We start from the raw sequence: 22,247 nt of genomic DNA on the forward strand, positions 1-22,247 counted from the left end.
TTCCCCACGCCACAACTGATAGCTATCATGCATCGTCGGAAGGGAAGCCGAGCAAATTGATACGTGTGACCGATGATAGAGAGTTCCTATTACTCATGGAGCGCAATGAAGTGCCCCTCTCGGCCGGTTCGCTCTCTCTCGCTCGAGGATGCTCATCCGGTGTGGAATGCTATGTACAAGGGCAACCGAAAGGGCAACCGAGTGAACAACTATGCAGGAAGGAAGAACAGTATCGCAACCTCCCCAAATGAGCTATACAGCATCACAGACCCTCCAGGGCGATTGGGGTAGCTCCGTTGCGGGGAGACTCGCTGGAGACTTGACTGCTGCTGCAGTTTCGGCCTCACTGATTGCGCCGACAGTGACCATCATTGATCGGTATGTTGGAATTGACAGTGGTCGACTTGGGATCGGTCGCTGATGAAGAAACTACAGAGCCCTTGTCGAACGAGCCGCGTCCGACAGACCTCTTCTCCAAAGTCTCCGATCTTACACTGTTGCTGCTCTGAAACGACCGGGCGCATTTGTCTTCTCCCGCCCATTCGGCCTGGTATGGACCTTGTATGGCGCGACTTATGCGGTCGCCAATGGAACAGAAACCATAAGCAAAGAGATCTGTCCAGCCAGAGTTGACCCGATTACATTTGCAACCACGTTCATCGTCAATGTCCCTCTGGGTGTCTGGAAGGATATCCGGTTTGCGCAGCTGTTTGGAACTCAGATTCAATCCAGCGCAAAGGAAGCTCTTCGCGTGTCCAGTAGGATAGTCTCCAAAGCAGCCACTGCGACCTTCCTTCTCCGGGATGGAGTAACAATCTTTGGTTCCTTCACACTGGCTTCGTGGTGCTCGTCGGTTATTCCGGATAGTCTTGCCTCTCAGCCCAGTACAAAGACGATCATCACACAGATAGCTGTGCCCGTCCTGTCTCAAGTGGTGGCTACTCCTCTACATCTCCTCGGCCTTGACCTATACAATCGCCAGTCTGGGGTAACATGGTCGGATAGAATTGCTACGATTCGGAAGCATCTGCCGTCTGCAACGGTCATTCGCTGTGTGCGGATTATTCCAGCTTTTGGATTTGGGTGTCTAACCAACATCGGGTTGCGGGAGTTCTTCCATGAGCAGTGCGATTAATCTGTATTCGTTGAAGCTAAAGCCGGTATACCCCCGAGAGTCAAATACATAGAATGCATGAGTTATGAGTTAAAAATGATAATCGAGTTTCATTACTTCTATAAATTTCCTACTGTCTAGTATCGTTCAAATGACGGGTACCGTCCATAAGGCGCGCAATGGTTACGGCTTCTCGTAAGGCTCTCCCAACATGACCGCGCACCCCAGCCTCCTCCATGACCATCAATCCTCCAATAGTACATCCCTCAGGCGACGTGCCCTGATCTCTCAGAACGGCCGGATGCATTCCGCTTTGCAGAAGGGCTGCAGTTCCGGTCATCGCCTGAACCGTCATGGTTCGTGCCAGGTCCCTCGGCACGCCAACCGCCACGGCAGCATCGATCATTGCGTCGACTATCACAGCAAAGAACGCGGGTGTCGATCCAGCCACCGCGGTCGTTGCATCCATCAGAGTCGGGGGGATGTGTACTGTCTTTCCCAGGTTGTCAAAGACCGCATCCGTGATCTTCTGGTAGTGTTCGGGAACTTCTGGCTCTGATATCTCGATGGCCGTGAGACCTTGTGAGACCGACGCAGCGATATTAGGCAGCGTACGCACTACCCACGCCCGACCTTCGGCGTTGCTCGTTGTGGTTGGACTGCCATACAGGGTGGTCTCAAGCTTCTGCCGGGTCCAGCCAGCAGCGACACTGATGAGGAGCTTGTTCGATAAGGCCTCCGTAAGGCTGGGAGTTGACAGCACCTTCTCGACGACAGCGGGGTCCACGCCCAAGACTACAACATCCGACTCCTGAACAGCCTTGATGTTGTCTCGGGTAACCGTCAAGCTTTGCGACTGGTGGGAGAATTGTGTAGTCAGGCGCTGCTCGGATTCTTGGCTCCTGACACATGCGATGAACCGTGTGAACGGGGCACTACCGTGTTTATCTTTGGGGCCATCGATTAAGCTCTTTAGAATAGCGCCGCCCAAGTTGCCTAGGGAATGTTTAGTGAAATTGCTGTGGTTGCACCGATGACATATCACCCACCGCAGCCAAGAATACAAAGGGTAGAGCTCGCCATCTTAATGAGATTGAATGGTAGTGAGAATTACTTCTGCACTGGTTGCTGTCTATAACAAAGGACTTTTTGAAGAGAGTATAGGATAGTGGGGGTGCCGTAAGAACGGAGACGTTGCGAGTGGAGTTCAAGTCGGGCAGGCATCCGAACCGATAAGATAACCTGACGGCTTTGGACCCCGAGCCACGGATCTTCGACGATGGAATACCCCTCCATCATGACGCAGATCCATGGCTCCTCTTATTATGAAGTAATTCTACAAGAAAGAAGGGTGGAGGTAACTCACAGGGTTTGTGGGACCAGGGCAGGATACGCGACAATATACGGAATACGGAGTATGGCCAGTGAAGTGAACTGAATTTAAGTCATGATAATCGTAAAATGTATTTCTAAAAAATAGGCTATGTTGAAAACGTAACAAGAGATTTCAATCTTCTGCCGACCTCCCCCTTCAATGCCCGATATTCATCCTGCGTTCTCGACACAGCATCACGGTTCTCAATCGCGCGCCGGAGGAGATATGCCAGACACTCCCCCATTCCACCCCACGTGGAGCATTTGTAGACTTGGGGAGACCCATCGGGTCCCTTCAATTGTAGGAGACTAAAGCTGACATCGTCCGACATGCCGTGCAGCTGCGCGAAGCCAACAGGTACGGTGGGCAACTTGGCTGCCAGACGCTGCTGGTGGAGATGGTGAGCAGCCATCACGCTTTCCTTGTTGTGGCTCGCGAGGAAGAGGTTCACGGAGGGGAAAGCGCGGCCGTTAGTGGCTCCGAACTCTCCCAGCTCCTGTCGCAGTGCACCCTGGGCAATAGAGTTATATGCGTCGTCGGTGTTCTGTTTCGTGTCGTGAATCAAAGATCGATCGTCGGTGGCCATGTACGCGCCGCGTACCAGCTTGAGTCCAAGAGTGAATCCTTCCTCGCCAGCAGCAGCGAGATGAGTGGCCAGAGTAGTCGGGGTGCTCTTCAGATAAGCCTGGTAGGTGTTGTAAACGAGTGCGTATCCATCCCGGTTGTACTTGCGCATCAGATCAATTGTCACGCGGGCAATTCCTTTCTGGAAATGTTGAGATTCTGCATCAATCAGAATACGAGCGCCTTTATCCTTGCACTTTTGGCAGATTTCTTCCAATGCTTCGATCATCTGTACAGGAGGCAGTTCGCCGGCAGCGAAAGCTTCCGTCGCGGCGGGTCCAGCGCCAGTTAACCTGAAGAGTCAGCAATACGTTGAGCACAAGGTTGTAATGAGGTACCTACTTCATGGCCAAATAATCATCTTCACCGAGCAGGTCGACTGTCTTTACCGTGCCCTCGCGCCAAGCCTCGATATGCTCACAATATCTCTTCCCGTTGCCATCTTGTCCCTTTCCCTGGTCCGTGGTGACACCAAGGCCTTGTTGGCTCTTGGTGGAATGATCGAAAACCGTTTCTTTTGCGTATGTGAGGAGTGTGCCCCGGAAGCCGAGATCCTTGAACATCTGCACAGTGGCTTGTGTCTCTCTGCCATTTTCGCCGGCGCAGAATTGCTTGTAAAAGGTCCATTTGAGGATGGTGTGGAGGATAATATTGCGGTCGACGCTCAACAAAAGGCTATTGCCTGATTTAGACAGTCGAGATAAGATCGAAAGAGACGGTTTGAGGAGGTATGGTTTCGAGGTGATAGCAGCCACCAGCAGGGATCTGAGTAACATGCTGGTCGGCAGCGCTGATAGAGGAGGAAGGGTGACATTGGGGGCACCCTTGGTTTCAGCCAACACCGAGGTCGACACGGAGCGCACTCTTAGTCGGCATTTGCTAACATTATTGAGCGGGGTGCCTACACCACATCGTGATGTGAAGGTTCCTAGGGTTGCGAGTGGCGCTGCCTTGCTGGAATGTATAAGAACCATTGCTTGGTATGTTCGTGGTATATGCGGACCAAGCCAGAGAGAGAGTATCCAGCAAGATCTTATAGTGATGATTGTATCCCTTCTGATAGTCAAGCTACATCTATATATATACACGGCACCCTTGCTTATCATCCACTAGCCTATAGAGCCATGGTCTCATGATACTCTCTCGGTTGGCCTCCCGGGGTAGAGATCTGGACAAGCTGGCGACCCCGCGGGGTCATTGATAAAGAAGCCAAACCACGGTTCTGGCCCGCAAATGAGTGCAACATGACTGGGCATTCGCCGGTCCGATGGGAAGCTCTCCCGTAGATGCGTCTCTCCTACCGGTCTCAGACCCCGAGCTTGCTGGTAGCTGGAATCTGGCATATCTCATCGAATTGCAATCTATAGAGCCAATTGCACACGAGACATGCAGCCCCCAAACCTATCAGGTGATCATTCTCTTGGTCTTTTCCTTCTCTGTGTACCACTTTGTGGAGTAGAAATGCGATAGAAGACGGAACTACGCCCGGGAACCCTCATCGGAATGCTGTTACAAAGATACCGATCGATGTAACATCTACAGACGACAGACATTAAGTCTCCTAGTTATCGGAAGAATATATGTGCAACCTTCATGGATGATTCATGCCTTCGACGTAGTCACGCCCTCAAACAGTATCAGGCAACTAGGGATTATACGCCTTAAACATGATTCTATACACAGTTCCTATTCTCCAACGAGAGATGCAGCGTCTAGTATTTGGGGCTGCTTTCAGGCCGATTACCATTGCATCGACGACAGCATCCACTACCCTTTCTCCAACGGTATCCACAACCATCAACCCTTTATATTGAACACTCTTTAGTGGGCCGCGATAAGCATGGGTTTCACTGCCATATTGGGACCCCGTAGTATTGACTCTCATGAATTCTTATCATCTAAATTCTTCCGATGTAGACCAGCTGACACCGGCATAGCTTTCCGTCATGTATGGACATATAATTGCTGTATTTCATATGATAACAGCAAACCTGATTGCGTTTAACCAGGACCAATAGTAAGATTATCTCGAAGTGTAAGTGTCAAATATTTTCTGATCCATTGGGTTAAGGAAAAGTTCCATAGTTTCTTGGCCACCATCATTTTGCTACCGCGTCTGGTAAAGAAATCCGGACCTTCCGCTGCTGGGCCTACGGATGCCTACCCGACTGAGGTTGAAAGAAGCGTGAATGCTGATTAAAACCATAAGAGCTTAATGGCTCGCTAGTCCCCATTGCTAACTTCCTGTATATATGAGGATAACCACATTACCACACAATGCCCCCAAAATATGCCCCAAAAGCCCAATGAAGTGTAGATCAGAAGGACGGAATGGCCGGATGGGAGGGATTCAGCATTCAGAGACGTCATTCGAGGTCTTCCTGTCTCTGATGATAACGAGCTCCACCACTGTGACGTTTCCCCCGCAGTCTTTTGGCGATTATCATGAAAAGGTGGACCACGGATGCGTTCCCGAGCCCCAGTCAACCGCCGAATTATCTGAGACATTGATCATCGGCTGCGTACCCGATGGTCGATCTTGCCCACAATGTGGGTATGGAGTTTGCGGGGAAACATCGATATGACGATAAGGGTTTCTATTATGTTAGGCACAGCATTGAGGCTTCATCTTCTATAGGTGGCTGTGCCATGTTAGCCCGGCCGACGCTATCAGGCACAGGCCCGCTCCGCTTGCTCAAACGAAGCGATGAGAACGACGGATCCCTACGCTAAACGAGGCTAACGAGGATGATACACTGGTTTAAAAAGGCACCAGCGTCCCACTTCGGCATTGGGACTCTGACCTCCATTTGGCGCTGGTTCGCACGTATTCCCCATGATGTCGAAAACCAAAGAAGACCCTAACGAGCTGGCTCCAGTCCCTTCCCAGACCGGGGAAGTTCGGGATATGCCCACCTATGTGACCGATGATGTGTTTGGTGAAGTCACGGAGAATGGTCCCAACTATCGTAATGTACGCACCTTGCGGAGGGTATCATCTCGTACACAGACTGACTCGCTGGTAGGTAGGATGGATAGGAACAGTGGCGCTCATGATGAAGTCCCAGATCGGCCTTGGGGTCCTTTCCATTCCAACCGCCTTTGACACGCTAGGGATTGTCCCAGGCATCATCTGCCTCATTGCTATTGCCGTGATCACGACCTGGTCGGATTACATGATCGGTGTTTTCAAACTTCGTCATCGTTCCGTCTATAGCATCGACGACGTTGGTGCGCTCATCTTTGGTCGTGTTGGCCGTGAATTTCTGGGGGCCGCCTTCTGCCTGTGTATAACTAGCCGCCCACGTATAGTGGAAGCCACTCGCTGATAGTGTGTTAGATTGGATTTTTGTGTCTGGCTCTGGGATGCTCGGTCTCTCCATCGGTCTGAACGCTGTCTCCACGCATGGGGTATGCACTGCTGTCTTTGTGGCAGTGGCTGCTATCCTCGGATTCATGTTTTCCAGCATTCGGACCCTCGGCCATATCACTTGGCTGGCGTGGGTTGGGCTTGTGTGCATCCTGACCGCCAGTAAGCATTCTCTTCCCTTCGAATTCCGTGGTTCTTGTCTGACCTGATCAGTCCTGATGGTGACCATCGCCGTTGGTATTGAGGAACGGCCCGCTTCTGCACCGAAAGATGGTGTGTGGGTGTCCGACTTCAAGATTGCCAATAACCCAAGCTTCAGCGAGGGGATCACGGCGGTCTCATCCCTAGTCTTTGCATACTCGGGCACGCCCGGGTTCTTTAATATCGTGTCGGAGATGCGCGATCCTCGTCATTATACTCGCGCCCTGCTCATCTGTCAGGCGGGAGTAACCGCGGTTTACACTACGATCGGCTGCGTAGTCTACTATTACTGCGGGTCGTATGTGGCTTCTCCAGCTCTTGGTTCTGCCGGGCCGACTATGAAGAAGATATCCTATGGCTTTGCCTTGCCGGGGTTGCTAGTCACCACTACCCTGGTCACCCACGTAATGCCCTTTGCATAGAGAATCCCTGTACACTGCATGCACTAACGGCTCCGTAGATCCCGGCAAAATATATCTTCATCCGCATCCTACGAGGTTCTAGGCATCTGACGGCCAACACGCTGACCCACTGGGTAACATGGCTCGGCTGTACCTTTGGCATCACCCTAATTGCCTATATCATTGCCAGCGCGATCCCTGTCTTCAATAGCCTCGTCTCGCTTATCGGTGCCTTACTAGGAACTCTCATGTCGTTCCAGCCCATGGGTTGCATGTGGCTGTATGACAATTGGAGCAAAGGTAAACAAGAAAGGTCACTCCGGTGGATGTTGATGGTCTGCTGGAGTGTCTTTGTGGTCGTTATTGGAACCTTCCTTACGGTTGCTGGTACGTATGGATGCATTGTGAGCGTGATTGATACCTACAATGCATCCGGTGGGTCAGCCGCTTGGTCGTGCGCTGACAACTCGAACTCAACGTGATCTCTGGTAGAGATTGCGGCTGTCTGTCGGGGACATCCTTTACGAGCTCAAGATATGTATATGTTTCAATGTGTCAGGCAATTTCGTGTAATCTAGAGCGTAGGATCACACTGGATACCTCTGGCGTTTTGCATAAAAGGCAGCATAAAAACACAATGACAAAACAAAAATGTTGTTCAAAAACGGACGGATTAGGTCATCATACTACAGTACCCACTGGCCAAGCCGGAACACGCTAAATTACAACCTCGATAGGGTGTCTTCCACGCGGATACGACCTGGAGTGGTGGTGCACACTCGCATCCAACAACTCCGTAACCAACACTCCAGGTGGATCTCATTTGCTCCGGATGGAGTAAATACTAAATACTGAACACTTCCCCATACGCATAATCACATGCTTTATCGAGGTGGAAGCATGTCAGAATTTGAATGTGGAGGGTATGGGAGTTATCAGATCAACAGACCCCCCTGGTTGCTCACACGATCATTACCCTAATTCTACTAAGAGATTCCACGCCATTATGGAGGACTTCTCCTGAATTATGCTTACGCTGGGTGGAACATGACTGACGAGTCGTCTACTCTGCACGGATACGGAGTCAGGCTTTGAGAACTCCCAGAAGCCACACCGGGCGCCTGGCTTTCGGCAAAAAGCGGAGCCCACTTGCAGTCTCGCCCCGGTTGGAATGGTTGAGAGTTGCCAAGCCAGCTAAAACCGCTTGGAACGCCTCAATACCGAACCAATTCTGGTGGTTATGACCGAGGGCTTGGCAGGCACAGCTCGCCGGATGCGTCGGATTTCTTCCTCCTTGGAATGTGCAAATACAACGGTGCAGAATAACATCCCTCCAGGGTAGCAGTGAACTCCAGGGGGGAGAACCGCGGCTTAATATCTCCTCACTCAGGAGGTGACCGCTGATCGTTATCTCTACGTACGCGCATCCCTTTCGCGGCAGACGCCATGAAGACAAGTATCAGCCCTACGCCACGAAAAGACCTGACTGGCTATTGGACGCCACCACCATTTCTGGATCCTAGCTTTTCGGAGGTTTTGAATCATGAAAGTTGGCTTCCTGGCTCGGGGGTACATCATGGTTATTGGCTGCACTGGGCGTTTCGGTTGTAGGGCATGACGACGCTTGGGCTCCACTCTGGCGGGAACGGCAGATATTGACTGGGGAACCGGATGAATATCGTTGCCTATAACGGTGCAAGACTCCATATTAGGCCTTCAGTGTCCTTGGCTCGCTATGGCGAGGGATGTGAATTTTACCGAGAAGGGAGGAGGGAAATCCGTCCTTATCAGTGAAAAGGCCAAGTTTCTCGGACAGCGGTCACACACAGGCCACAGAAAGTTCAGAAACAGGCTATAATTATTATTAGGAACAGGGAAAAGTCAAAAAGGAAAAGAAAATTGGCATTATTGTGTGGCTGAAGTTGTGCCACCGTGCTCCACTTGGCAAAAGCCACCAGCTATTGGCTCAATTATTGGTCACTATCAGTTTGTAGAGGGATCAGATGTCCCCATGGTCGCGTGCATATGGAGATCATAATTTGATAGGCAGAGCGCATATCTTACTCATCGGAATTCAGTAATGCAGGCGTACTCGTTTGTCCATTTCTTGGCTGGATGGGGAGTGGTCCATATTTATTGACTGCACCCCCCCCCCTTTCCCCCAGGCCCTGCCGGGCCCCTTCGTAGGGGAAATTATGAACGATCCAGACCATGGTGAGTAACATCTTCACTTGGTTCCTGTATGTCGCCAACCAGGTGTCCGACCTGTCCATCCAGCCGATTCAGCCTCAGGCGAGGTTGAGGCCGGGGAATCAACAGGTCGTGGCTCCTCCACCCAGCACAACTGAGGCGTTCGACACTGGTCCACCTATCATCCAAACACCGACGACTGAACCCAGTATCACACCATCACCCACGAGTCCACCGCCAGCGGAGGCTACCGATGAATTCTGGGACGACATCATCACCGGCGTCTATGGAATCCCACCGTTGCTCAAGGTCCACGACCGAGCCGGGAATATAAAATGGAGTTGGGGTCGAGACGACGTTACCCAGGAGCTTCCGCCGTATATCAGGCACTGCCTGTATAGCGACGCGAACGATGCTACAGAAGTCAAGTGGATTAAGAACGGAACTGCCATCGCTGCGATCTACAGCGACCTCGTGCTAATGATCAACCATACCCCTGACAACCCGGAGACAGACAAACTGATCACATTCGCTGTCTGCCGGCAAAATGAGTTTCTCTGGAATGCTCATACCCTCGAGCCGTTGCCGGGAGATCGAGTAGCAGTCGGTACTACGGGTTCCAACGCATGGGACGGCATCCTCGTCTACAACTCTAGCGTCGATAACCCCCTGGTAGACGAGCCGCTGATCTTGCAGAATATCACGGGCTTGCGTGCCATACACGGTATGATTTGGGACGAACAAGAGCAGATGCTGTGGGCCGCTGGTACGGACGCTGCAGCCGATGGGTCTGACCCTATACCGGCGTACGGAACCATCCAGGGTTATCCCTACAATGCAACTACCGGCGAGCTAGAAGATACCGACGAATTCATGTACCGACTCCCGGAGGCATGGGATCAGGAGACGGAATGGGGTCCCGGATACCCATGGTGGTGTGGGCCACATGATCTCGTCCCCATTCCCAACGATCGAAAATTCTTGATGTCGCAAGATCGAGGGTTGCACGCCTTTGACCTGAACACCCGTGAATTCTTCCTCGATAGCAAAGGCGTGATTGATACGTATATGAGAGGGTTCGAGGTGACCACCAACGATCGCAAAGGCTTTAACCGAGCAGGAGAGTACCTGGAGCTACCCGAATCAGACCTGAAGGGTTTCAGCATGGCGCCGGATGGAAGCTTCGTCTACGTGCAGTCTCTATGGCGATTGCTTAGAGGAAACCACACGAACCTGGTCGTCGATGGTGTCCGACAACAGATCAACCTGGGGGATGAGATTTACCGATCGCGTTGGTTTGCAGACATCCCCGGTTGGCCGAAACCAGCTGCATAAGAGACCTGACCAGACGAGATTCCAATTCAACATTTCTATTCTCGGCAACCTGCATGCTATGACTCTCCCAGTGGGTACAGACATGACACCGCTCTATGGAGTTGGTTGCGACGTGATCATAAATATCGACGACACGTTTGCAACCTCCACATCATCTCCGGAGTGAAATTGCTGAACCATGCCCTGCTATCGTGCCGGTCATGATGCGCGAGCATATCTTTGCATATACGTTTAATCGAACATACTCCAAAGAGCAGGAGGAGCCACAACCAAACGACGACCCACGAATATCACATCATATCCGCTTGGGAAACGGATATGATCACCAGCTCAACGCCAATGCGTGGTCGCATTCCCTCATCTCTCGCTTCGGATTGTATGATCATACATCGCCATGTATTTGTTAGGGGGAGGAAGATATAGAGGGAGATCAAGTCGATCTCCAGGACTGGATATACCCGATCGCGTGAAGTACATAATATTATTTGCATATGAACAGAATAAATACAGACATAATTGCATATATTCAACTGCACTTCGCTCGGACTCTCTAGTAGCTTCCTGTAACCTGCCTTAGCTACCGGACACATGCTGTCTAGCGCAAGGACCATAGTATTTACATGGTCTTTTATCAGCAAGGACGCTACACAGTCTAGCGTGTGGCTTACAGTACTAAGTCGGTCTTGGTAACGTCTAAACCGATTGTGATACTTTGGGCTTCGACTGAACTGGACACCCATCCCTGGCTAGCCCATGTCATTTACGCACAGAGGTCACTGTTATCAAGTAGCTGACCAGTCCCTACAGATTCGGGCATGGGATCATCAGGGGTTGATCTGATGTCACGTCTTGTGTCGCACAAATGAAGGGTATATTGTTCCAGTCGTCCTTTGTCTACACCACAGAAGATCGTGGCGACATGTCTACTACTTGCCGCCAAGAACCGACGGCAATACACGGTTTAATTGGGGATATCTCGTGTTTCAAGGAGGATTGTGGAGATTTAAACGAAACGTTCAGTAACATTCAACTCTGTAAAGTATTTATCTTGAATGAAAAGCATTCATGACGGACGAATGTACGAGTACCCCATCGGGTAACTGACCTCCATCAAATGGGAGAGACATCTGTGAGAAAACGAACAGACACAGAGAGAGAGGAGAGCATCCGACGCAAGGCAGCAGACCGGATGAGTCCCGAAAATTTATCCCAGCTGGGATAGAAGGAAATCGCTGGCATCACCAGTATCAGAAAGGTATGAGAAGTGCGGCGGTGCCACAATCAGTGTTCCCAGGCAGACAAGATCTCCCACGGCGCAATAGACCTTGACTTTATCTTTGGGAAAGTTGGCAATCTGGCCTCTCTCTTGAGCGTTGCGTGTGTACCCGAACAGTACAACGCCTTTGATCTTGTCCTGCACATCTGCGGAAAGGCGCTTAATAGCCCCATTCATGACAGCTGTTCCTTGGCTAGAGATACCATTAGTGTGAATGAAACAACATTTCGGATAACCTAGACGAACCTGTAACCCCCGGCAACGATCTGCGTATCGGGGCACTTGGAAACAGCTTGTTCAAACAGTCCTTGTGCCTCTGCAATGGCAGCTTGGGATGTTCCCTCTGGCAGAGCATTTGATGGGAGATCCGCCGTATATCTGGGTCCGACACCCTGGCAGGCAACATCGCCTGATCTAGCCAACTTCAACCGATTGCAGACCGCAGGGCCCGTTGAAATGCCCTGGGTTTATGAGTATTTTCACGTAAAGCATAGGGGACTTGAACTCACCAGAAGGCCTGGCTCCGTGGAAGCCCGGGCAAAGATAAACGTAATGGGCTTGCAAGGGCCATCCCGCAGCTCATCCCCACCAGTCACTGATCGGATTGTTAGCATGCGTGCGACGGAGGGGTTCCTTCTCTAACATACATTGGCGGTCCTGGAGGTCCACCGGGCTTGCCACTGCAGTCGCAGCCAGTGCAATGACTATGTTGCGGAGATGCATAATGAGGAAAGTGTTTTAGAAAGCGGGCTGTGTGTGTGCAATTCGAGTGCGATGCAGTCTGTATAGTCATTCTTCCTGGGGCAAAGCAGCCATCTTTATAGTAATTGCATTGCTCACAGCATCCAGCACGTATGCCTCGGTATATTGTCCTGTTTGATACACATATAGTGCCTAGCTTTCCTGGCAGACACCGTGCGCGGGAATCAGTGATTTGGATAGGTCAACTGCAACTGCAACTCGGAATGCCAGTGAGACAAATGATTCTCTCCCAGCTGCCGAGACTTGTATGGTCGACTTTTGACCTATGATATCCATGATCAGAAACAAAGTACCGAGGAAGGCGCGTTAAAGTTTCTTGGGTTGGGTCTCTTAATCAACCTGATCAGCATCCATAGGTGGAGATCTGGGGTTCCCGGTGGATCTATCAATCTAAATTAATTTGGCTTCCTATGAAGAACTAGCACACTACACTCACGGCACGCTTGTCCAGACTGCAACATCGGATGGTGGTCCGTACTTCAATGAGGATAGTGAGCTTCTGGAGTTTCCGATTAGAAAGCGGGGTCTCGTATCTTCACCAGCATCGGCATGCATTCCAAGAGAAGAAGGCCTCCTCAGCCAAGACCGATACCACATTCAATCTGCGGATGAGGACTCAGATAATGAGCGTCCATGAGAACGCGTCCCTGGTTATTGGGAAGTTCAAAATTCCATGTTCATGTCAGAACCCCCTCTGCTGTTAACAACAAGTGCTATGAGAAGATAACACATATTGTAGTGTACGCTTTTACATGGCTGCTGCAGCCCAGAATCCGAGGCTTGGACATATAGCGGGGTAGCAGTCCGTCAAGGACTTGCAGACACTAGCGCATATTGGACCCTGTGGCTCATCTTGCCTTATGGATTGCGGGGCAATAGCAAGGAGTCTACTAAGCCCTCTTGTCTGTGTAATATTCCAGGGTCTGAGAAAGAAGATTTTATAATAGTGGTGAGCGGAATAAAAGAAGACAGACAGGATATAAATATATCCACACCATAGTAGCTTGAAGTTAGTATGCAAGTTGTCTAGTGATGTTATAATTTCAGGTGATACTCAAGGGACCTCCTAGAAGCAGACACTCACCTTGTTATGTAGGTAAAAATCCCTGGTCTTATTGTTGAGACTTCGTTCCTAATGCGAGCTCACTGATGCCAAGCATGCTATGGAGATGATTCAGCCTCAGGCTGCAAGGCGGCAACAAATGCCTTAGGCGTCGAATTACGGACCATCCTTGTTCCGGGCCAGTCTCATTCCTCTTTTGTTTCTTGACCTCACAGCAGAGTATTGGCGTTGCTGGGTTCTGCCCGAGCCACAGTGGAGGCGTAAACCAGCACCCTGGCTTTGTTGACTGTAGACTTGACATGGTAGATTCCTACCGCTCTGTGACTTCGTACAAATATAGAGCCTCGTAGCTCGAGCAGGTGGAAGATATCCGGTCGTTGTATCTTGGATCTGTCGGGTTGGTACTGTTGAAGGGTGCGCGCGCTGCAGAAGATCATCTATGATCTGGGGCTCGTAATTAGAAGAGATGTGCTTGGAAAGCTGCAAGCATTCAACCCACGTAGTAGTACTTCGTGGGGTGGATATCTACAGGCATAGCTTATTAGTTACGTTCGGAAGATGAGGTTATATGATAGTGTAGGACTACGATGGCGAGTGTGGGGAATGAACGAACAGGATCCGGATCGAACTGTGACACTGTACAAATGATAGTGGAAGAGCCAGTAAGCAACGGCAGTTATTAGACAATGATCCTACGCACACATGCTTCAGCATCGAATCTGAAAGCATGTATCATGAGGGAGATTTGCATATACGGAGAAGTTCAACACGGCATGCAACTTTATATTGCCTATGACATATCTTGGCTAAAATGAGGCGATACAAAAAGCGACAGAATCATACATGCTCGTGGATTTCTCGGCGTTGGTCCATCCCGTTAACTTGTTCATCCCATCATACCCAGTACTCATTCGAACAAATCTTGGCAACCGCGAGATCGAACCGGAAATCAGAGGCAGGGAAGAAGTCGAGCCGGGAATAGGACAGGTGCTCTGTAGCACATTGAGTGTCGTTCCTTAATGCTGTAGAAACGAGTAAGTCTGGCTGTAATGTAAGTGTGAAAGGTGGGAGGATATGGCTACTTACGCTGCAGGAGGAGCAGGAGCAGCTAGCGCAGTTACCGCTGCAGCAGTTGCAAGAGCAGGGAGACATTGTGTTGGAGTTGGAAAGTTTGGAGAGGTTTCTCGAAGTGGCTTTGTAATATGGATTGAAGGCTTTGATGCTTGTGTGCGATATGTGATTGCGATGATGGAAGAAACTGAACTGTCGACGGCAGAAACGTCCTATTTATACCTTTGGTTGTCCTGATCTAGAGGCCTGTGCAAAGTGAGATTAATGGCTTTACCCGCTAGAACCGCAGAAAAGGCATTGTGCATCGGGATAGCGCATCGGCCGACGGAGGCACTAGGCTTTCATGGCGGCGTGGGGGAAGAGGCAAGTCTCCAAGCCTCGTTGTCAGTGCTTTGATCATACAATGACATGCTGTGGAGTTGGATCAGGTAGACTGTGACAGGGATGGTATAGCCTGATATTTCCAGCCGACGTAGGTAGGTTTCAAGGCACCATGGTTGCCCCACTCCGTGTAGGTAGCATACGTGAGTAGTGCGCCTCCCATTGTCCGCGAGGAATGAGGACCGGCATCGCTGATATTGGGATCCCACCTTGCATCCAAGCCTAGATGAAGCAAATACAGAAGCCAAAACCAAAGGAAAGGATCCAACTGACTTGACCACGTCCTTCAGATGGCATTCTTATACGCAAATACAGATGAGGACCTTGGGAATTTGAGCACCTTGGGAGCACTTGCGTGGGTCATGAGAACCCCTATTTCCTACATTCTGCTACCCTGTGTGTGCCTTCTAATGCAATAATTTTCTTTTCTGCGAGCTAGTCCATTACTTACAGGGAAACGCACTAAAGGAAGCGAAACGCAAAAAAGAAAAATCCTTTCCTGTAATCATACGGATTGCCCGATTCGCAGACGTTAGCAGCACCCACAGCAGAATACTAATCACCCACGCAGGGAACTGCTAAAATCGCGCATCTAACGATTCAGCTGGTAAGAGGAATAAGGCCCAATGGGATAGGTCGTCGTCGTCGTTTATCTGCCCCCACCAGCAGGTCAAAGCAACAGGACTTTGGAATCCTCCACTCAATAGGAAAAGAGTAGGACCTGCTCACGCTCTTGCCTGATCAGTACCTGTACTCCGTATTGTTGATAGAAATGACAAATACATAACTAGAGTGATGACCCCTGTGGTAAGACACTGATAATTCTTCGACCCACCCGAATATTGGTATTGGTGTAGGCAAGGCATGATTGACTGCGGCAGCGTCGGTAATCTTCCCTAAGGAGGCATCCGGTTCGCTACGAGTCGGTTAATTTCATGTAGCCAAGCTTAAAACATGGTCTAGTCAGTGTTATTATACGTAGTCTGTTCTCAGGTCGCCCACGGACAAAGACTTCCCGCCACCCGTGGAAGCAAGTTTGCAACTAATGCAAGCTGGGTCCCACTGCAGGACGGAAGCCTAGATGAACATTGAGTATGATTGCCTGTAGCTCGTGTGAAGTACCGAGTCTGCACGCGTAGTGTGATCTAGTGAGCCCGGCGTATGCGCATGCATCACCCTCTGTGCCAAGTGTATGAAGCTACGGCGTCTCTGAGCAAGAAATAAGTGATTGGTGGTGTTCTGCGTAGCCCCCAAGCTGCTAGAACTAAGAATATGCAAGGCTATTACATATTTCCAACGTAGAGTAGGCAATTTCGGTCAGCTGTAACAGTGAGCGTGGCATTTGGCGCATATCTGTCTCGTGGTAGCTTATGCATATGACCACCTAACGAGTGACACCACGGTGAAGCCTCCCCTCGTGTCTTCTACAATCCTGCTGGGTCGCGGACTTCATGCGAAGTGTGACGATAATGTACCCACACCTTGGATGCCTGCTCGGATTAGCTTGTCCATACCTTCCTTTATGAAGGTCCAGCAAACCTTCCACATTGAATCTCCTTGGCTGTTTTCTGCTTTCATTTTCTTGTCTGATCGGTGCCAACAGGACTATTTTTGTCTTCGTTTTCTTTCTTTCTCTTTGTGAATGGATATTGGCTACTCAAGGCCTTCATTACACTGGGTTATGTGAATGTGCCCCTTGCCTCGTTTTCATCCTTGACAATTCATAGTTTCTTCTGTCAACGAATCTCGGAATTTAGATGTAAATGCTGAATGAAGAGTCTTACGTATGATGTAGTTTGACAAATGATAGATAATGATTGTGTTTATGTAGCTAGCTGTACAAAGCATTCCTTCCCATGGACTAGGCGTAGGGTTGCTCACCCACCACGTCATGGAAAGTACAGACAAAACAAGATTATTAAATCAGACACGCGGACTCTGAACAGGATAACCGGTGGGAAATGCAAAATGATTGCACACCCACACATTGGAGAGAAGAAGACTGGGAATCTGGACAACGCAGAACCGATTTCCTGCGCCACTATGCCACCATGCGAAACATTATTTAGGCCCACTTGCCAAGAAGTGCCATTATACCAACTCCCCAAAGCATAGAAATTACCATGAATGTCAGTCGCTTGTTGTCCTGCGTACGATGGGGATCGAAGAGGAAATCGCGAGCCAGCAATTCGACCAACCCGGTGTAGATAAGGATACCAGCGGAGATGGCGTCCAAAACCCCCGAGACAACATTCGCGGTATACGAGCCTGAGTTGTAGGTTGTTCGGACCCCGAGTCCGATCGCGATGGAAATTGGAGTGGTCAAACCGTAAAGCGTGCACAGAATCCAGGGTAGCCAGCTGCCTTTGCGGAAGGGAATCGCTGACATGCGGGCACCAATACCCAATCCCTCAAAGGACTGGTGGAAGACCAGGACCGGGTAGAGAGTGGAAAATTCTTCACCTGTAACACCGAGGTTCAAGCCGATAATGACCGAGTGGAAGATGACGCCGAACTCAAGGATCAGGAAGGCGGCGATCTGCTGCTTGAATGACCTCTCTGACAGCGAGTCATTGACAGATTGAGATTCAAGCTGGGCTTCCTTCTCAACAGGAGCTTGGTTAGCCACTGCGGTAGTACGCAAGCTGTTGTCCGTCGCGCTGGTCATGATCGGCTCCGGGTCCTCTCGACAGATTCCGTACTTGACCTCAACATATCGCTCCGCGCCAAAGTCGAGAAGGAATATTCCGACGAGAGAGGCAAGGACGATGGCCGGGCACCACGAATAGTCCGCCCAGTGGCCGGTCATACCAACGCAAGATGCCGGTCCTATTTCATCATATGCGGGATCCAAGAGATGGATAAAGGCCGTCGCCACGATGACGCCTGCGCCGAAGTACCGTGCGAAGAGGTAGACGTATAGTGGGATGTGAAGCCGGGGAGCACGCTTGGCTAGTACTGGGAAGAATGTAACAGCGGTTGAGACAATGAGAATCACAAAGATCGCGGATATACGCGCGCCTAAGCGCCCATCATAGTCGTTCTCCGAGGCATTGAGGTAACAGATGATCTCTGCCGGGTCTGCGGTGTCGAGATCGACGTTGTTGGGATCGAATGACATCGTGAAAGGGATTGAGCGTGTGAGGAAAATTCCAACGTGCTTTTTCTGGCTCGAATCGCGCCGGGAGGCCGGGTTTTATAGGACGAATTAGGGCATCTTGGTGGGATACCTTGCGAGCAAATGACTCCCATGGCGAGGCATCTGAACCACTGGCAGGGACCATGGAAGCCGAAATTACTACGCTTTAGTCACCACATGGTGGCAAGCTATTCATAAGCGAGAGTGGTACGGTGAGAGTGTCTGAACCGGCGTGTACCGCCGTCAATATTATTTGATGACGGGGCCATATTGGGCAGGCTGCTAGAGGCAGCTAAAGTTCATACTACTACGGTCCTAATTGATCGATAGCATACTCGTCCCGAAATTGCATGCCATCTGAGTGGAGTCGTCTGATGATGCATGTCCATGCTCTGGTCCACTATGGGAGCAGAGTGGATCTTTCGGGTAGTATCCGGACGGTCTGTTCGAATCGAAGTCCAGGCGATATGGACATTTCCCCAGGGTCCCCAAAGTTGTTTCAGTTTCTCCACCCACCGTTCTAAGTTGGTTTTCGATTCGCCTGTTCTTTGTCTTTGCTTGTACCAAGCAACTCTGGGCAGGAAACAAGCAAAAAGGCCAAGTCAAGGAAATGTCGTTCAAGATTTCGAGTAAGCCCTTAACCGAGGCTCGCCATTCGCAACATACAGCCGTTGAGAGGAACACTGAAAATGTTTGCTTGGCCGGTACTATAGAAGAGTGTAGACAGTAGAAAATCTAACTGATCACTAACGACTTCGAATTTCATTTCCAGGACCGGTTCAGGATAGTCGAGATCCTCATTGACATATCACGAGCGATTTCTCGGCCGGAATTTCGTTAGCATATCAGCGACAACCGCGACTAACATTTTATTTATGAAATACGAGGACGGAGCATACTCCGTAGTGGTATTAGCCCAGTGTCGCAGCCTGCAAATCCATGGTCGAGCAGGACATCCTTCCCTCAAGTTACTCTTAGGCATAGTCGAGTAGAAGTAGGAATTAACCGGGATTAAACAGTTAGCATGTGACGAGCGATAGGGAAATCGAAGAGGAACAAAGGAAAGAAGTGGATGAAGGGGTTTTGTTGTCGTAGTGCTTGGATGAAGGTTGGCACTAATAGTAGGCTGTTAGGGCTCAAGCTCCAGAGGCGATATAAGAGAGATTAATATTGATGCATGGGTGTCACATGACACGAGACACGGCCTGACGGCCTGACAGGACAGGCTGTCAACTTAGCAGTTGAGATGCTGATGCTTCTGTCGCAGTTCCAAATCCATCGGAAGGATCAGCAGATCTCCGACATCACCACCTTATGTCCACTACATTTCACCTTTTTCCGTTATTGCCGCCTGAAATTCGACACTACATCTGGCACCTCTCCCTCACCCATGCTCGAGTGATTCGTATCTCGTGCGACCGGGGTATCCTTCCCACGTCGCGGCGATATGCTCGCTGCTTTCGTGCTGACTACCCCAATCCACCTCAGCTACAAGTGAATACGGAGGCCCGTCATGTGGCGCTGCGGTTGTATGCCCCTTACTTTCGGACGAAACACAAGCCTCATAGCTGCATCTATTTAAGCCCAGACCAGGATGTTGTGCATCTGCACGAGGCAGTGTTAGCATACCTCAGCTCGGTGGAGAAAGCGGCCCTCCAACGGCTGATGATCGACGTTCACGACTATGGTTCCTTTGGCTCCTATTGGATGGATAGCTTGTGTGGCATGGAGCAATTGAAGGAAATTGTGCTGGTAGTGTTGCCAGGCGCCTTGTCTCCATATGGAGTATATGATCAGTTACCCGTGGAAGACAGTGAGATTGTTTGGTTGCTGAAGGCTGCCTTCGTTGAGGGTGCCCGGACAAGCCCGGGGTGGGCGATGCCGCGCGTCAAAGTCATATCGCATGAAGGAGCAGCGATGGGGGATATCGTTGTGACAGCGGATGATCTGGAGATCAATTGAGGCCATATGTTTCCCGGGAGAGCCGAAAGCGACAGTCCAAGCGAAGGGTAACGAAACAATCTGACCACATCCATTGGAAGATGGTGGATCATCCCTGCTCGATGCGGAATACGGACGCACGGGGCTCGAGTGCCAGTGTTTCTCTGGAATGTGGGGACCGGATGCCGGAAATGATATACCTCCTGCGTACAACGTCTGGTCTATCTGTTGATTCTCACGCTTGGATTAAAGCTCTGTATCGGCTATACTCGATTGATAACAATGAAGGTGATTATTGTTGGAGGTGGTATCGGTGGCCTCGCGACTGCGATTGGGCTGCGTCGTGCTGGTCACCGCGTCAAGGTAAGAGGAAAGCTGTTCATGTCAATCATTTAGAAGACAGGCTCACAACCGGTCATTGGGCTGGCAGATATTTGAACGGTCTTCGTTCCTCCACGAAATCGGGGCAGCTATCAACATCTGTCCAAATGCCGCTCGGGTTCTCTCACACTGGGGATTTAATGTTGAACTAGCCCGCGTGGTGACCGCACGGCAGTCTATCGTAGCAGCTGGAAGCTCGCTCAAACCATTGGCGGAGGTAGACTGCTCAAAGTGTGATGAGGTTTATGGTGCACCGTGGCTGCTGGCCCATCGAGTCGACCTGCATTCGGAGTTACAACGTCTCGCTACAGCTCAAGAGGGACCTGGAATACCAGCAGATATCGTCTTGAACTCAAAGGTCGTTGGATACGACGCTTCTGAGGGATATGTAACGCTGGCCGACGGGTCTGTCCATGGAGCGGATCTCATTGTCGCAGCGGACGGAGTACATACATCCGCGATCCATCATGTTAATGGCCGCGCAACACGGCCAGTTGCCACCGGCTCAGCAGTGTTTCGCTTCCTGCTCTCAACCGAGGAGTTGCCAGACGATCCTAGTCTAGAGCCACACTTTGGTGATGGTCTTATGAGGATTATGGCTGCGGAGGGTGTGAGGCGGTTGGTTTGGTATCCATGTGCTAAGTAAGACTGCCCTGGCTTGCTGTTTGGCACCATCTCATGCATTGACTGATGGTATTGCGCAGTAACACGGTGCAAAACTTTGTGGGAATACACCCAGATCAGCATACTAACGGTCACGAACAAGAATGTCAGTCTCTTCCGTGCTTGCATTTTCTGTCCATTGTGGCTGACGACCAATGTCATAGCCTGGGATCGGTCCGCCAATGTTGATGATGTTCTGGCGCAATACCATGACTTCCATCCTAGCATTCTAAGCATCATTAGGTACTGTTGGATGGCCGCTTTTTTATTTCCAATTCTAACTTTGTGTACAGGAAGGCGACAAATATCAAGCGGTGGCCACTCCTGTACCGAGAGCCCGTGCCAACTTGGAGCCGTGACCGTCTAGTTCTTATTGGGGACGCAGCCCATCCTATGTTGCCTCGTATGTTCTGTTGAGCTAGGATGGGGGAAAAATCATCTCTAACCCGGTGTTTTAGACCAAGGCCAAGGTGGTGCCCAGGCTATCGAGGATGCAGGTGCATTGAGTGTGATCTTCACCCAGTTGCCCACTGAACCCACAGCAGATGAGATCCGCGACCGTCTAGCAGTATTTGAACGGGTCCGCATCAAGCGCGCGTCGGCGATACAAGTCACATCAAATGTTGGACAGGACGAAGCGTGGAAGATCCGGGAACACGCACAGAAATATATGCCAGAAGGTGTCGATGTGCCTACCTCGCCATCCGAGTTCATGGAGCATAACTTCCGTTATGACGTGCTCCAGGATAGTCGGCAGCATCTCGAGGCCTTCTTGGTGAAGAGCTAGAATCAAAGAGGTTGCGTCTCCGATGCGCTGGATGTGAAAGCAGCCAGCTACACGAACCTCAACGGTTCATAGACCCATCAGTAGTAGCCCAGTTGGCGGTCTATATTATCCTTCATTCGTCTTTCTCTTCTTCTTCAACGGGCTTCTCTCTGGTGTTGACTTCTGATTCATCA

At 50.5% G+C, this 22,247-nt stretch overlaps 10 protein-coding genes across 10 annotated transcripts; 6 read left to right on the plus strand and 4 right to left on the minus strand.

The window, feature by feature from the left end:
* Window positions 1–211: 211 nt before the first annotated feature.
* Window positions 212–1,135, plus strand: AO090005000036 (uncharacterized protein; the record flags this gene model as incomplete). The annotated part of the gene is made up of 2 exons (XM_001817107.3): window positions 212–378; window positions 436–1,135. The coding sequence occupies 2 exons, from the start codon at window positions 212–214 to the stop codon at window positions 1,133–1,135; spliced, it is 867 nt and encodes a 288-aa protein (XP_001817159.3).
* A 109-nt stretch (window positions 1,136–1,244) lies between these two features.
* On the minus strand, window positions 1,245–2,197 carry AO090005000035 (pyrroline-5-carboxylate reductase family protein; the record flags this gene model as incomplete). The annotated part of the gene is made up of 2 exons (XM_001817106.3): window positions 1,245–2,110; window positions 2,164–2,197. The coding sequence occupies 2 exons, from the start codon at window positions 2,195–2,197 to the stop codon at window positions 1,245–1,247; spliced, it is 900 nt and encodes a 299-aa protein (XP_001817158.1).
* A 398-nt stretch (window positions 2,198–2,595) lies between these two features.
* AO090005000034 (uncharacterized protein) lies at window positions 2,596–4,087 on the minus strand (the record flags this gene model as incomplete). The annotated part of the gene is made up of 2 exons (XM_001817105.1): window positions 2,596–3,406; window positions 3,456–4,087. 2 exons carry the CDS (start codon window positions 4,085–4,087, stop codon window positions 2,596–2,598), a joined length of 1,443 nt encoding a protein of 480 aa, XP_001817157.1.
* Window positions 4,088–5,952: 1,865 nt separating this feature from the next.
* AO090005000033 (uncharacterized protein) lies at window positions 5,953–6,442 on the plus strand (the record flags this gene model as incomplete). Its single annotated transcript, XM_003189059.2, has 2 exons — window positions 5,953–6,087; window positions 6,140–6,442. The coding sequence occupies 2 exons, from the start codon at window positions 5,953–5,955 to the stop codon at window positions 6,440–6,442; spliced, it is 438 nt and encodes a 145-aa protein (XP_003189107.2).
* Window positions 6,443–6,701: 259 nt separating this feature from the next.
* Window positions 6,702–7,567, plus strand: AO090005000032 (uncharacterized protein; the record flags this gene model as incomplete). The annotated part of the gene is made up of 2 exons (XM_023234300.1): window positions 6,702–7,088; window positions 7,145–7,567. The coding sequence occupies 2 exons, from the start codon at window positions 6,702–6,704 to the stop codon at window positions 7,565–7,567; spliced, it is 810 nt and encodes a 269-aa protein (XP_023088781.1).
* Window positions 7,568–9,296: 1,729 nt separating this feature from the next.
* Window positions 9,297–10,610, plus strand: AO090005000031 (uncharacterized protein; the record flags this gene model as incomplete). The annotated part of the gene is made up of 1 exon (XM_001817102.3): window positions 9,297–10,610. One exon carries the CDS (start codon window positions 9,297–9,299, stop codon window positions 10,608–10,610), a length of 1,314 nt encoding a protein of 437 aa, XP_001817154.1.
* Window positions 10,611–11,814: 1,204 nt separating this feature from the next.
* Window positions 11,815–12,609, minus strand: AO090005000029 (cutinase family protein; the record flags this gene model as incomplete). Its single annotated transcript, XM_001817101.3, has 4 exons — window positions 11,815–12,079; window positions 12,133–12,347; window positions 12,396–12,481; window positions 12,534–12,609. 4 exons carry the CDS (start codon window positions 12,607–12,609, stop codon window positions 11,815–11,817), a joined length of 642 nt encoding a protein of 213 aa, XP_001817153.1.
* A 4,619-nt stretch (window positions 12,610–17,228) lies between these two features.
* Window positions 17,229–18,284, minus strand: AO090005000026 (uncharacterized protein; the record flags this gene model as incomplete). Its single annotated transcript, XM_001817100.3, has 1 exon — window positions 17,229–18,284. One exon carries the CDS (start codon window positions 18,282–18,284, stop codon window positions 17,229–17,231), a length of 1,056 nt encoding a protein of 351 aa, XP_001817152.1.
* Window positions 18,285–19,616: 1,332 nt separating this feature from the next.
* On the plus strand, window positions 19,617–20,264 carry AO090005000025 (2EXR domain-containing protein; the record flags this gene model as incomplete). The annotated part of the gene is made up of 1 exon (XM_023234301.1): window positions 19,617–20,264. The coding sequence occupies one exon, from the start codon at window positions 19,617–19,619 to the stop codon at window positions 20,262–20,264; it is 648 nt and encodes a 215-aa protein (XP_023088780.1).
* Window positions 20,265–20,525: 261 nt separating this feature from the next.
* On the plus strand, window positions 20,526–22,074 carry AO090005000024 (putative salicylate hydroxylase; the record flags this gene model as incomplete). The annotated part of the gene is made up of 6 exons (XM_001817098.1): window positions 20,526–20,606; window positions 20,674–21,266; window positions 21,329–21,393; window positions 21,452–21,530; window positions 21,581–21,690; window positions 21,746–22,074. 6 exons carry the CDS (start codon window positions 20,526–20,528, stop codon window positions 22,072–22,074), a joined length of 1,257 nt encoding a protein of 418 aa, XP_001817150.1.
* Window positions 22,075–22,247: the final 173 nt, after the last annotated feature.

This window comes from Aspergillus oryzae, chromosome 1 (assembly GCF_000184455.2).
Source record: "Aspergillus oryzae RIB40 DNA, chromosome 1".
Classification (NCBI taxonomy): domain Eukaryota; kingdom Fungi; phylum Ascomycota; class Eurotiomycetes; order Eurotiales; family Aspergillaceae; genus Aspergillus; species Aspergillus oryzae.